Source organism: Tachysurus fulvidraco, chromosome 16, assembly GCF_022655615.1.
Source record: "Tachysurus fulvidraco isolate hzauxx_2018 chromosome 16, HZAU_PFXX_2.0, whole genome shotgun sequence".
Lineage (NCBI taxonomy): Eukaryota > Metazoa > Chordata > Actinopteri > Siluriformes > Bagridae > Tachysurus > Tachysurus fulvidraco.
Window position 1 is genome coordinate 14,572,768 of NC_062533.1, and position 15,246 is coordinate 14,588,013.

At 38.4% G+C, this 15,246-nt stretch overlaps 1 protein-coding gene across 1 annotated transcript in view; it reads right to left on the reverse strand.

Moving 5' to 3' along the window:
* Positions 1–1,680: 1,680 nt before the first annotated feature.
* nkain2 (sodium/potassium transporting ATPase interacting 2) overlaps positions 1,681–15,246 on the reverse strand; it is a 209,210-nt gene continuing 195,644 nt past the window's right edge. Inside the window, exons 6-7 of the mRNA XM_027155323.2 lie at positions 11,475–11,556; positions 1,681–4,096 (exon numbers count right to left, since the gene is read on the reverse strand). Coding sequence (XP_027011124.1) covers positions 4,087–4,096; positions 11,475–11,556 — 92 coding nt within the window. The 3' untranslated portion in view covers positions 1,681–4,086. The remainder of the gene's footprint in view (positions 4,097–11,474; positions 11,557–15,246) is intronic.

Consider the following 15,246-nt stretch of genomic DNA (forward strand, 5'->3'; position numbering starts at 1 on the left):
TGTCAATAACTCATCAGTCTTGGGCGTATGAGCAAACAGGAGCTGCCTGATACCATCAGTGGCTTTATATGAATCGATGTCATTACAAATGCCTTACAGACATCCACGAGTTCCATGGAACCCAAACTTTATGATTGCTTATTCTTTAGGTTAATGGTGTTGAGGGCACAAATATGCAGTACAAAGTATAAACTGTTGGTGACTTTTCTATGTCTGCATGCAGTAGTTTTATTCTCTTTTACTGGAAACTTGAAGGAAGCTTGTATATAACAAGTTTGATGGCATAGTGGCAAAGACAAATCTATGAACCAACAGCCCACGAGAAGCTTCGGAATATGCCAATAGTATGTTAGAATGTTCTAGAACAGTCTCTTAAAGTCTATGCAAGTGATCCTATCTGGCTCCTACTGTATAGGACTGCAGCTGTAATCCTACAGACTGTCCTGTGCTTATCCCAGGAATCACAACCTGCTCACATTGAAGATCTTGTAACACACCTTAAATGGGAATGGGAATGGGAATGGGCTGAAATGGGAATTTTTTATGAGGGTCCCATATAGGTATGAAAATATGGGATATTCATAGGATCTATGTGAGCAAAATGATCTCAAAGTTAAAATACATCTTTATTTCTTTAAACTTCTGTGATATGTATAAATTTGGTTGATCACATTTAAACCAAAAAGGTCATAGATTATTACATTATTCAGGCTCTGATCAGTATAACTATGAAATGAACTGAAAATGCATTCTCTTTTATTGTGATGTTTTATTTTGTTTGAATTGTCACTATTATAATTGCTTAATAATTTGAAGTCTTTAGTCCTCTCTACACGAAGGCAACAATCCCAACAGCTTTTTAAAAAAAAAATTTCAGAAAAAGTGGGGAAATTTCTGAAAATGTAAAAATATTCACAAATTTTATATTTGACTGTTAAAAATTGCATGTTTTTAATCACATGTATAATTATTTACCTAACAACAGGATTGTCGTTTAATTCTGGTATTTTGGAAATTTAAATATTAATATATCTTTAATTTTTATATCTGTATACTGTATTTGAGACATTGTCCCTTGCTGAAAGTGCAGTAGAAATAAAATTTTCATTGACCTGAATCATTTAAACCTTAAATTTTGCACTATTAACTTCTGTAGTATAGTGTATACATCATATATATGACCTAAGCAGCAGTCAGACATTCAAATCATTTCATAATTTCATTTACTAACAAATAAAAAAAAAAACAACAGGTTTGTTCCACTGTGGTTTATTACAGTATATTTACAGTCATTCTTTTAAAGGAACAGAATTAGAAAAAAATACAAGGTCTATTAAAAAAATTGAACACAGCACTGAACCCAATCATTCCAGCCTAAATCTGCAGAAATGAAAAATTCCAATCCAGACCTCTGGAACCTCCAAATAGTCCATGGGTTTGGTTTTTTCCAGGTGGAAAAACATTGGCGCCAAAAGATTAAGAGTGTAGAAACTGGAATAAATGACTTTGGACTGTCTGGTGGTTGATGAGGTCTAAACTGAGATACTAAGAAAACCTCTAGAATGTCTTAATAGAAATCGACAGAGCTAAATTTGATTGCACTAATTCTGAAGAACCTTCTAAACACTATTACAAGGCCATTCTTTTGAAGTGTAGACTCATTAAACACAGAATGTTTGGTACAGTATATAAAGCTCATCAGAATGGTGTCATATCTACTGTATGTATATAAAATAAAAACCAAGAAGTAGCATCATCATTCACAATGGTCTCCCAGTCTCGCATTTAAACCGGTGACATCAAATTGTACATCTAGACAATCCTGTAAACCTCTCACCAGCTGGCAGAGTGAGAGACGGCGTGATCGCCGTTGTTAGGGTTGATCAAGCACCATGTCTGGAATAGAGATGCAGTATATTTACACAGGTCTTTGAGTAGAAAGAACTGGTGTTGCAGTCAAGCTGATTTGATAAACACGGAGTAATAAACTATTGAATCTTGCGAGTTCTGTTTTTGCGAGTCAATTGCACACCGCTTACCCTTTGTCGCTCTAATATTTCATATCCAAAGCCAAATTACAAAGACAGATGTAGTACACGCTGTGTTCTCTTTTTATGGCGTAAATTCACAATATCGTCTGGCGTATTCATATTCATCCTGTGCGTCTATAACCAAAGAGCAATGACTGTAGGGAATTATTAGCCAATAAAGACTGAAAAATGGCTCTGTTGCAATATCTTGATTAATCATCAAAGCTTCAGTGCAATTCATGAGGGAAGTGATGAAAAAAGGCTCATTTCGGCTTGTCAGCAGGAGGCAAAGTGTTATTAATTGGAGTGGAGCGTTATGCACTTCTCAGTAAAAGACTTTATCCGTATCACGTTGAAAAGTTTTCTCTGACCACGGAGACGTCTGCTTTATAAGTTTAACAAAAGGTGTGTGATTACACGCAGAAAACACACATTATTTATAGGGGATGTGGTTTCATTCGTGAGACCTAAATGATGATCCTTACGTTCATGTATCATTCCAGACTCAATAAAAGATATTGAAATATAATTAGGGAGTGAAAGTGCAGTTTTAAATGAGGAACTTGGTTTCTTTTGTTTTCCCGTACAAGCATGGTTCAGAGTATTTCCACAAAAGGCCATTCAGGTCGCTCGGGAGGTAAAAGACGCGAATGGCTGCATGTTATAAATGATTTGTCTGTCGTGTGTGTGGTGTGTTAATGGACTACAACTAATGTTGTTAGCTCTGTGACATCAAAGGAACAATTCTGCAGAGAAAGCACATCTGCTTTTAGGGCTCCTCATGGGTTCCTGCGATGGTGAATCTACACACACACACACACACACACACACACACACACACACACACACACACACACACACACACACACACACACACACACACATATAAGCACATTTGGCCACAGCACAAACTCTACCACACACTCTTCTCACATCACACTACTAAATGCAGCTTCCTCGTTTTTTTTCTCTTTTACTCCCCTCTCCAAACGTCTATATACAGTTTATCAGAACGGCCCTCCCATAAAACAATTGATTAGTCTACTAGAAAAAGATTGAACACTGCCACACATGTTAGAAATAAAACAAAGAATAATAATAATAATAAAAAAAATAGAATAGGTAGGAAGAAGGTTTAGTTTTCGCTTTGTTTTCTTCTTCACGAGACTGAACAGCGTCTTAGAAAGCACAATATTCGTATTCACAGAATCTTTTTTGTTCTAAAAGAAAGCTCTGCTAGTTCCTGCCGTCGATCCAAATTAAATATGCTATTCAACATGACACTTCATGCAACAAACACAGCTGACCTGCGAACCACATCCAACCGATGAAATTACTAGGTGAATTATTATTATTATTATTATTATTATTATTATTATTATTATTATTACTCTTATTTTTGACTGCTGTTGAAAGTCTCTGGGCAGTTTTGGGTTTGTTGGAACTGTTCTTGGCACTTTCAAGATGAAAACATCCATAATACAGATTAAAAACATGTTCAGAGTACAGTAATCAGACATCAGGACAACCTAGTAATGGTATTCCAACAACTGGAATAACCATATGTAAACACGTATGTATAATTCTCCTTAAGTTACTCTATTAACCACTCAAGCACTACATCAGATATCTAGAGCCAATTCGGACCTGTTATGAAACATTCGGTAAGTGAGTTTTTTTTCTAATGGAGTCTATAAGAACGCAGCACTCTTTCGTCTTCTGGTTCCATCCCTCGTGTTGATGTCCACAGAGATGAATGCAGCCTTTTCTTTTCTTTTTTCTTTTCTTTTTTTATCTCGAACCCCACTGTGTTGTGTTTCTGCAGTTTCTGCCACATGGTGGCGCTCTTGCTCTTGCTTAATCCAGCCAGACACGATGCTTCAATCTGAGAAAATCCAATGCCTTGGCTCTAGTGTTCTAGATTTGTTGACTGGTTAAAGTGCCACATCTTGCGTTCCTCCAATGGTTCTTAAGACACTATCATATTAAGACATTTACGTAAAAAGACGAAAGGTTGAGACAGAAGTTCATCATTTCATAAGGCAGTTTGTCCTTGTTACTTTGACCTGGAGAGAAAAAAAATAATAAAATAAAGAATGTTAACAAGCTGGAAAGGTAAAGCGCTCAAATACCAGAACATTCCTAGATGACAAATGTTCATGTAACATCTAACACCATAAAGGGTTCTTATTCTCTGATGGAAAGCGTACAGGTTTCAAGGTAAAACAAAAGCTAAAACCATTAATCATCCAAATAACCTTTGAGAAGTGGCAATATTACTTGTCAAATATGATACAATTTACATTATTTATTTATCTAGCAGAATTGTTGTACAAAATGCATTGTAAGTGAAGCATAATCCATTGAATTTATTTGTCATGTCACATTCCACAGTGGTTGTTAATGTCTAATTAAAATAGATACCATATTTAAAAAGAAGACCAGGGTTTTAAGAATTTGTATTTTTCCCCCCCCATTTTTACAGAGTGTATAAGGAGCAATATATTCATAGAAAAGTTACAAAAAAGAAAAAAAAAAGTTAGTTAGAAAAGAAAGTTAAATCGAACCAATTTCTGTTCCCTGAGATACCCCAAGTGCTTGTTCACAATCATCTAAGTGTATGATAAGTCAATTTCCATCCTGGTGGAAGAATGGAACGCCAGTGTACTGGTAAAAAAGGTAAAGGAGTTTGCTCCAGGGCCCAACATTAGCTCTTTAAGGCATTCCTGGGATATAAATTTAAGAGCCAAATTGTTCCTTAAAGTTCAGCCAAAATGTGGCTCACGATCCGTGTGGCAGCTTTAACTCTAGGCTGTTTTCTCTCCCACAGGTATCACAGGGAATTTGTATTTATTTATTTATTTATTTATTTATTTATTTATTTATTTATTTATTTATTTATTTATTTATTTATTTTTTACAGCCTCATTTACATTCAGGTTTGCTCATCTGCCTGCCCTTTTCCCTCCTGGCTAATTACTGGACATGTGACCTTTTCTATTTAGCCACTTTTACACTATAGAATACATACTGCCATGAATGTTCACTGCAGAGACAGTAGAGTCCTCCATATATATATATATCAAAGTATAAAGTGCTATGTACACAAAAAATTATTGTGCAAAAGAGTAGTTCAGTCAAATTTGACATTTGTACAGATGACAAACCCTGTGACAGGAAAATTTGATTCGGTCTGCCAAAATACAAAGGAGGGACTGAATCTGGGATTGAATATGCAGCACATCTGAAATAACCGATTGCACACATGCAGAGATAAGCATTCGCTGGAGTGAGCTTGTGCACCTTATCTGTAATCCTCTTTTTACATATCCTGAATAGATATAATCCTCATTAATCCCAATTTTAAGGCAGATGTTTCCCACAGACACGGATGGATGAATCCAGGAATTGCATGAGCTGTTCTAATTTATTTCATAACCAAAGACCTGTTTATTTTAGCCGTTTGCAGCAACTGGGAAAGCTGGAAGTGAAGCACATGCACACATGTTTTTGCTTCTTTAGTTGCATCAAATCCTAAAGCTGGGTTTACGACATGCAATTATAAAAGGACCATAAGATTATTGCTTCTCTCACCTCCTGATAATGCTAATATAATCTTGGCCACATTATGACAGACTCTGTGATAATGGCTGTCATAACGATAGACCTGCGAGGTAACAAAATGCCTCCATTCTGCTTACTGTACATCGTGATCCGGGCTTGTGAAGAAAACAGGTTTGTGAAATATTCTTTAACCTCCTACGACCTGGTGTCCACATACGTGGACGTCATATTGCATCTAAAATGCAAGCCAAACCAAAGCTTGGGTCTTAGGAGGTTAAGTGAGCTATTATATTTTCTGTCAGTTAGCATGTTTTGTTTACATTTTGCTTTTGACATCAACCCAACAGCAGAATTTAATAAACTTATCAGACATTTTTAATGAGTATAAACCAATAAATAATTTGATCGCAGCAAGTCTCTGGACTTTGTTGCCTTTCAGTATGAGATGCTTGTTGTTCCTTCTGTGGATAACCGTACACAGATTTTTAATTTTTGAAGATAATGGCTTCAAATTTTAAAAGCTTACGAACAAGCGCTTGGGGCATCTCAGAGAGTAGAAATGGCTTCGATATCACCATTTACTTTGAAGATAAAAAACTTTACTTTTAAAAATATTTCCCCAAGTAGGCAAATTAAAAATAGAACTATTTAGAAAAAACTACAGGTTCTTAAAGCGCGGAGTGTCAAGTTTCATATGAGGCTTTAAGAACCACTGTGAAGTTTGATGTGAGAAAAAAATGTAATGTTGAACATAGACATTCTTATCCTGTCAGTTTCAATGAAAACAATAACATAAAACTTGTACCCTAAGTTGGCTTCAGGCATACTGTATCACTCAATCCCATAAATAATTGTTTTGCATTACAATTGGTTCAATTGAAGTTACTGAATAACAACTGATCGATTGACATCTTCCTCTTTCTGACTGCACAAAAAAAAAAAAATGACCTATTTCAACTCACTGTTGCTTAACGGAAGGAAAAAGTGATCATGCAGGCAAACATAATCTCCTAAGGTTTAATCCTATCTTTCCTAATGGTGTTTTTTATATGAGCAGTGTAGCAGCACTCATGCTATAAAAGATTAACAAAGTCATCAGTGGTCTTGGTGGTTATGATGGCTTGAATTTATGATGTGCAATTTTAGCTGTAATCTGGCAGAACGATCATATATTTTAAACTCAGGGTATGGTAGCTACGTAAATCACATACCTCTCCTGGTTGTGAAAACTTCAAGCCCGAAGACTTTAGAGATGAAGTGATAGCACTTATGAAATCATGATAATTACATTTTACACTTACTGTATGTCTAAGGCATTTGGTAGATGCCTTTATCCAGAGCGACTTACATTTATCTCAGTTATACAGCTTGGTGGACCTGGGATCCGAGCTCACAACCTTCCAATCGGTAGTGCAACACCTTAGACACTAGGCTACCACATTCCCCATTAAATTGCTTCAAGGTATAACAATTAGGAGGAAGTTGTATACTAGTGTAAGCATTTCAGAAACAGGAAAGTCTTTAGTTGTTGTCTGAAGACAGCAAGAGACTGAGCTGTTCGGACATCTACCACCCAGGTGTGTGAACAGAGAAGTGTCTTGATGCCTTGTATTTTGAGAAATTGTGGGATCAATCTAGCGGTGCCGGAGGATCGAAGGGAACATGGTGCAGTACAGGGTGTGATAAATGATCTACTGATGCTACTGTATACATCTGTACTAACTAATACTAATACTGATACTAAAGAGAACTGAGATTTTTTATTTACAGAATGAAATATATAAAAAAAAAAAACATGAACAAAAATATTTTCTGGCTTATTAACATTGCCCACACGTAACTCTAACCCTTAGCATGCTTTTCCACTCATCAGCCTACACGCTGTGCCTGTGGGAAAACAGACGCAGAGAGTTCCACGTGCGCTCTTCACCTTGCTCTTGTTACCTCACGCACAGTTCATAATGAGAGGCGGTTCAACTGGGAGTATCTGTTCGACCCTCACAGTGCCGGAAGGTGAGTCATGGCAGCCCCGCCTTTCTCCACAGCCATATGTGCCATCCCACCTTCCACCGACTTCCTGGCATGGCTCAATGCCAAGCGGGTCAAACTCAGTTGAGGGAGAGTACTGTCCGAGAATGGTGGACTGCTGTCAGAGTCATTCACACAGCAAGCGTGTTGTGAACACCTGCTCTGTGTTTTCATACCAGAGGGACTGTGCCAGGTGCTGGGTTCTTTCAGAGAGGTGACTTTGGGTAAAATCATTCATAAGCTTAATGCATCAATCTGTAACTTTGTCTGAGGGAATCAACCAGATCTCTCCATATACAGAACGTCTATATTAGGATAGGAAACTACAGCAAAAAATGTCATACTAACTGGTGTCTTCACAATTTGCAATATTTAATATATTTACATTTACCTTCAAAAGTGTTAAACCGTAAAAAAAATAGGAATATGTTATATGAAGACGTTGCAGTAAATAATACATACATTTCCAAGGAATTTTTTCCATTCTCATTGTATATGTTTTCGGGGCACGGTGGCTTAGTGGTTAGCACATTCGCCTCATACCTCCAGGGTTGGGGGTTCGATTCCCGCCTCTGCCTTGTGTGTGTGTGGAGTTTGCATGTTCTCCCCGTGCCTCGGGGGTTTCCTCCAGGTACTCCGGTTTCCTTCCCCCGGTCCAAAGACATGCATGGTAGGTTGATTGGCATCTCTGGAAAATTGTCTGTAGTGTGTGAGTGAATGAGAGTGTGTGTGTGTCCTGCGATGGGTTGGCACTCCGTCCAGGTTGTATCCTGCCTTGATGCCCGATGACGCCTGAGATAGGCACAGGCTCCCCGTGACCCGAGAAGTTCGGATAAGCGATAGAAAATTAATGAAATGAATGCATATGTTTTCTTCAAAACACATTCTTCAAAACACATACATTTCCGATGAATTTCCAATCCCACGCTCGCCCATGCAGCCCGGGTTTGATTCCCGAGCAGGCCGCTAACCCAGTCACTAAAGAGTTAACTCTCAGTGCCGGTCCCAAACCAGGATAAAAATGGGAGGGTTGTGTCAGAAAGGGAATTCGTAAAAGTTGTGCCAAATCTTGTATGCAGACCACGTGATCTCCTGTGGTAATTCAAATTAAATTCACTTAGTAATTCAAATCTAATTCACATTTTTGAGGATAATTCTCAAGATCCTCACAGAAAATGGTGGTGCTCAGGATGTGAATATCTAACAGAAGTAAAAAACATAACAAAAGCACAACAATAAAAGACAACCATAGTCCGTTGTTTAAATTGCTTTACAAATAAAACGGAATGGAATTGAATCGAATAGTTAATGTACAAGGCCACTTTACATTCAGTCATCAGGGCTTTTATTATGATCCGTGACAGGACATTTGTGAGTAAAGCGAAGAGCACACATGGAGCTTGTCTGCCTCAGGCACGATGTGTTAGCTGAAGGAATGAAGAAGCATGCCGTGAGTAATAGACGTGATGCGATAATGCAGAGAAGGAACAGACCATTCCTATAACAAAAGTGACATTTCGACATCATTCATTATGTGTAACAAAATCAAACACAATCCCTCCCTGAGAAGTGACACTCAGTCCTGTATAGATCTGATTATTGACCATCATTGTAGATTGGAGGCTAAATCATTCTACTGTAATTTCAGTGTTCAGCCTAATTTACACAATGCAAAGCGGTTCGAAGATCATTATATCATATATAAATATAATATCAAATATAAAGCTTTTGGGTGGGTGCGGGGGCACGGTGGCTCAGTGGTTAGCACGTTTGCCTCACACCTCCAGGGTTGGGGGTTCGATTCCCACCTCCGCCTTGTGTGTGTGGAGTTTGCATGTTCTCCCTGTGCCTCGGGGGTTTCCTCCGGGTACTCCGGTTTCCTCCCCCGGTCCAAAGACATGCATGGTAGGTTGATTGGCATCTCTGGAAAATTGTCCGTAGTGTGTGAGTGTGTGAGTGAATGAAAGTGTGTGTGCCCTGCGATTGGGTTGGCACTCCGTCCAGGGTGTATCCTGCCTCGATGCCCGATGACGCCTGAAATAGGCACAGGCTCCCCGTGACCCGAGGTAGTTCGGATAAGCGGTAGAAGATGAATGAATGAATGAAAGCTTTGGTATTTTGCACACCAGCTTTATTTCCTCAGACTGTGTGTCTACAGTTTGGCTTAAACTGACACAATAGAATAACATGTATATAAATATATAAAGATTGAATGATTGTGGGGTTTAATGCAATAGGTTTCTATGTAATTCTGTGTAAACCAGAGGTGTAACAAGGGGCTTGGCATTTTGGGTTTCAAGCCCCTTTTGACCTTTATATTAATGTTTCTTTGTGAATGGTTAACATAATACACACTGTGCAGCTGATTATATACGTGTCTAATAATATGTTCTGCACAGCAATTGAGCGTTAATGAGGGTCTTTACAATGATTACAACAACCTTCAAGAAAGTTTAACAGAGCCAACATTATGATTCCGAACTACTCGGGATGTCAAACGGATTCGTCGGGTATTTATTTCATCTGATTTTATAGGGAACGTATCTCTTAGTTACAGGATTATCTTTTTTTTCCCTGAGGCCAAAAAAAATATTTTGCTCCTATTTTGTTGTGTCCAGGTTCATCATTGTATGTCTTTGTCATGTCCCACTACACAGTTAACAGGTTAATATGAAGCTTATTTGAAAGCAAACACTCAGAGGCTTAAGAATTTGTAGCTTTTTTTTGCGGCCCTCGTTGCCATGGCCAGTGTTCGATTTCCAGTGCCGGTCCTCAGCCCAGATAAAAATGGGAGGGTTGTATCAGGAAGGGCATCCGGCATAAAACCTGTGCCAAATGTAATATGTGGACCACGTGATCTGCTGTGAAGACCCTGAACAGGGAGCAGCCGAAGGAAGAAAAAAAACGATTGATGTCTAACAAAGTCGACAGGAATGGAACACCAGTGTACTGGTTAAAATGGCTGGAATAATGTTTCCGTTTATAAGCTATTAGCCTGCTATAGGTACAATATATAAAGTATTGGGATATCAAAGTGACAGCTGATGAAATACTAGAGCGTTAAAAGACTAGCACAGAAAGGAAGATCTGCCTTTGAGAGTTTATATGTTTTAAGGTATACTTTCCTTGGCGAATTGTCATGAATGAACTATTTCCTACCCAGATAAAAGTTACTAATATGGCAGGATCGATCGAATTAAACTTAAAACACCTAAAAATAATCGTAGCCTTCAAATAAAATCCCTGTTACACCACTGACAGCTCACTAAGTACAGAGACTTATCCTGAGTGTATATAAAACTATCCATGTTGTATCTGTGTCAATAAACCAAATCCCTTCAAATCTCCCAGGGCTAACCAAAAGCACCTCAGTGCATCCAGCCACATCCTCATAAACTTTTAAGCTGTCAACAGACACTGAGCAAACAATCCCAGCTCTCTTCATGTTGACTCAGACTATTATCAGAGCCGGGCTAAGAGTGATATTATTTCTTATTGATCATACAGTGAACTCCTGCAGGTTTCTCTTTATCACCTGTCCACTGTGTTGTCCAAAAGGAGTTGATATGGCTAATCTGGTGCACAATCTATGATTCATGGCATAACAGTGCAACTTTTTTCTACAAACATCAATTTCAAGTAAATATGGGAGCTGGAAACGGGTGAATATGGTACTGAATCTTCATGAACTTGAGCTCTCGATAGAAGGATTTTTACACCATGGGCAAAAGCAGAACCCAGGAAGCATTGTAGGCATTATTATTTCCGTACCGATGGATAATAAAAGTGAAGAGTAGCAACACAGGGACGTTTTAGGACTCGTAGCTGCTAATTTGCATTTCCATTACTTACATATACATTGGTTGCAGTTGCAAATGAGATGTCTTCTGTGGTCCTTGGTACCCGTAGGAGTCGAAGCCACCTATAAAGTCAACTAGAAAAATAGATACAAGAAAAAAAGAGAGCAGGTTATTAACTATAAACATGATTACACCAGAGTGCTGTTGAATTCTCCAAGCTGACTGTCCGAAGGTGTTGAGGAATTATCAGTTCTACCAGATGACACTTTGCTTAAATGTTTCGATAGCAACAGCTCATAAACTGGGACTTACGTTACCACAATATACTGTATAAGGATTTTTTAGCACTTAAAACAGATGCCGCTGGGTCATACACAACTCGGGATAACAGAATACTGGGTAGTTGACCAGGCATTTGTCGATTTTCAGTGTCTTGTATTTCATCCACTAATTTTTTTTAATGGCATGTAACTCGCTTCCGTACTTCCGCAATGTTCAGTATTTCAATGCATCGTGCTACCGAGCTACTTTTGTGAAGTGTTTGTGAAGGGTTTTCATGTAAACTTTCTGATTGGGTGTCTGTTGCTAAGCCTCGAGTCGTAACAAAGCTTCAGAGGTTTAGATCGGTGCCGTGTGAATCCCGCTACGAAATTACTAACGTGAAACATTTCTTAAACCAGGATGAAAAGTGGTGTTTAGAATGATAATAACCCAGGGTTAAGCTCAGTGTGAAAACCTTTAAGACAACTAGTAAAATAGATTAAAAATGTATTATTTAGCAAGTGTAAAATTGTTGAGATGGTGAGGCTAACTGTATTTATTTATACAGAACTATGGAAGGAGACTCTAGTAGCAATGATTTTTATCATAATTACTTAAAATAGAGAGGCTGGTGATGGAACTAGTGTTTATTGCTATCGAGTGATTTCAGGAACTAACCTGATTCACAGATGTTCCATTTTAATATAAAATGGGACTGTAAACCGATAAAAAAGTATGAGGTGTCATTATTTTATGTATAAACAATTGCCGGCAATTTGCGCTTGTCTAAGCGAATTAAAGAGCTTGGTGATGCATTTACAGGAAAATAATAAACTTCAGAGTGGTAAAAGTATCTCTGCATCACAGCGACCGGTCGTCGAATATGTTCGTATAAAAGCACACGGCATGGTGTTTTATTATTTATTTTATTTCATCTTTTATTACTCTGGCTCTGCGTGTGCCTGAGTGAGTCAATGAGTTACAGTGTGTGTTTGTGTCTGTGTGTATCCATGTGTGAAATAATCCTGGTCAGTGTCTGAAGCCTGTGCAGGCCTGTGAGGGTGTGATATCCGTGGCAGCTCCTGTCTCTGGAGTAGCAGACGGCCTAAAATAGCACAGACTGACAGCTAAAGCCATGGACTGCCATAGCAGCAGCAGCTGGCCAGCTGTTTCAAAGACACAGAGGTAGTAATGAGTGATAAAGATCCATTGTGGTTCTGGCAAAGGCAGCTTTTCAAATGAACACAGAAGATAAGACGGACAATTAGCTGAGCTGATCTCTTGAGCATCACTAACAGAAGAAGAGGAAGCACAGATTGAGGATTATTAGTGTTCTGATGGCTGCGTTTGAGAAGACACACAAACCCACAAAGCCCATGATCCACACCATAATGGTCTCATTATGAAATTAGACCTAATGGTCTTATTGGTGTTCGTAACAAGAGCTGCAAAGATCCAACCATAATGGTGCAGGTTTTTTTTTTTTTTTAACAGAAACAGTGCACTCTTAAACACAGGGCTTTTTCACAAGAGTTCTCTGCATGGTTCTTTTCCTTACACTCTAGGACCAAAAAAGGCTTTTTGGAGTGATGCCACAAAAAAAAAGTCTTTCTTAAGAGAACGCCTATTTTCATTGTTATAATCGAAAGAACCTTTTTACCGCTACAAAGACGCTTTTGTGCAGTGGAAATGTTCCATGGATGTTAAAGATTCTTCGGAGAACTATACACTCTGCCAGAAGAACCGTTTAAGAACAATTATTTTTAAGAGTGTAGTCTTCCTGTGGGGTCAATCGAGGAATTGTTTCTCAATTGTAATGGCACTGTTTTAATGTTTATTCAAAAGATATATTCAGAAATCAAGTTAAAAGTTTTCTATTGGGATCCAAAAACCATTTTTCTATCCAAAAGCATTTCAGGAACTCTTTAAGAATTGGTGAGGCCTGTATAGTGATCTGGGATCATTCCGTACTGTTCCTGCGCAAAATAGTTTTTGTTGTGGTAAATTAGTTTAGGTTCCTGTACTGAAATGCTAAAACTAAGAACCACTGCCATAATCATCATCATCATCATCATGAACATCAGCATAAGGGCTGGAAGGTAGCATCAGTTTTCATCCACAAACTCAAAATATTTCAATGACCACTGTGAAAAAAATTAGCCTTATTGATACCTAAATAGTATTCTACAGGTTCTTCTTCTGTCTTGAATCGGTTTCCTCAGGGTTATCCAGGGAACTGGGTGCACTAAAATGCCCAAAGGTGTAATATAAGCATGTGCACTGGACTAGATTTGCATCCCAGTCAGAGTGTAATCCCATTTCACATGTTTCTGAGACAAGCTTCGTTAAAACCCTTTCTGAAAATCTAATGAACGTACTGTTGATTAATCGATTGATTATTTGGTGGCAAATATAACCAACAGAATAGATTTAAAGCATTTGGCAGACACTCTTATCCAGAGCGACTTACATTTATCTTTTTTCCTTAAGTCCTTGCTCAAGGCCCCAACAGTGGCAGCTTGGTGGTGCTGGGATTTGAACTCATAACCTTCCAATCATATGGAAGTGGCGGCTCAAATGGTTAAGGCATCGGGTTGGTTATTGGAAAGTTGGGATTCAGGCCCCTACCCATACAAGTTTCCACTGTTTGGCCCTTAAGCAAGACCATTAACCAGTTCTGCTCTGGCGAGGGAGCTCTTACCCAAATTTCCTAACAAGCCGGGATATGTGAAAAATAATTTCACACTGCTGTAATGTAAATGTGACAAAAATAAATTCTTCATTAGTCTAACACCACTGAGCTACCACCAAAATAGGAGCCCCAATGCTAATCTTAACAATGCTACACCATAAAAACTCATCACACATGCACAAAGATGTGACTTTGGATACGCTCTATAAATAATACTTGTTAAGTAAAAACCCAAATTCAGAATTATATTACTTTATGGTTTGCTAATGTACGGATTTGGTAGCAACACGGCTCGACTCTTTAAAAGGTTTGCCGGTTCGCTGAACAGCAGTGATTGAAAAAAAAAAAAAAGAGCTAGAAGAGAGCACCTAACTACGTAAATTGGACAGGCAGCTCCACAACGGCTGCATTATCGCACCAATTGAAATTAGTGCTAATATATTTAATGAGCCTGAAGAAAAAGCAGAGCGAATTGAATAACATGACATAATGTTCGGTTCAATTGAAGTCGAAATGAGGTGTGAAAATAAGTGTAGAGGAAAGCCTCTTTTGTATGTTCTTATCGTATAGTGTATTACGTCTGGAAGGGTAAGTACTAATATGCTCTTACAACACCTTCTTTCATTTCCGACCCAGCTAAATGGCTAAATGCCTCCTGGCTAGCTGATCTATTGACTGGTTCTAAAGCGGAGGATCATGGGTTTGGAGGCAGAGTTTGGGAAAATAGATGGAAACTGAAGCACATGTCGCTTCCCCAATCCTTTATGAGCCTTGTTGGTTTGTCTCACCCTGTGCTGGATTTGTAAACTGTGCACAATGCTAATCATTAGTTCAATTCTAGCTCAATGATACCAGAAAGCTGATTGCGTAT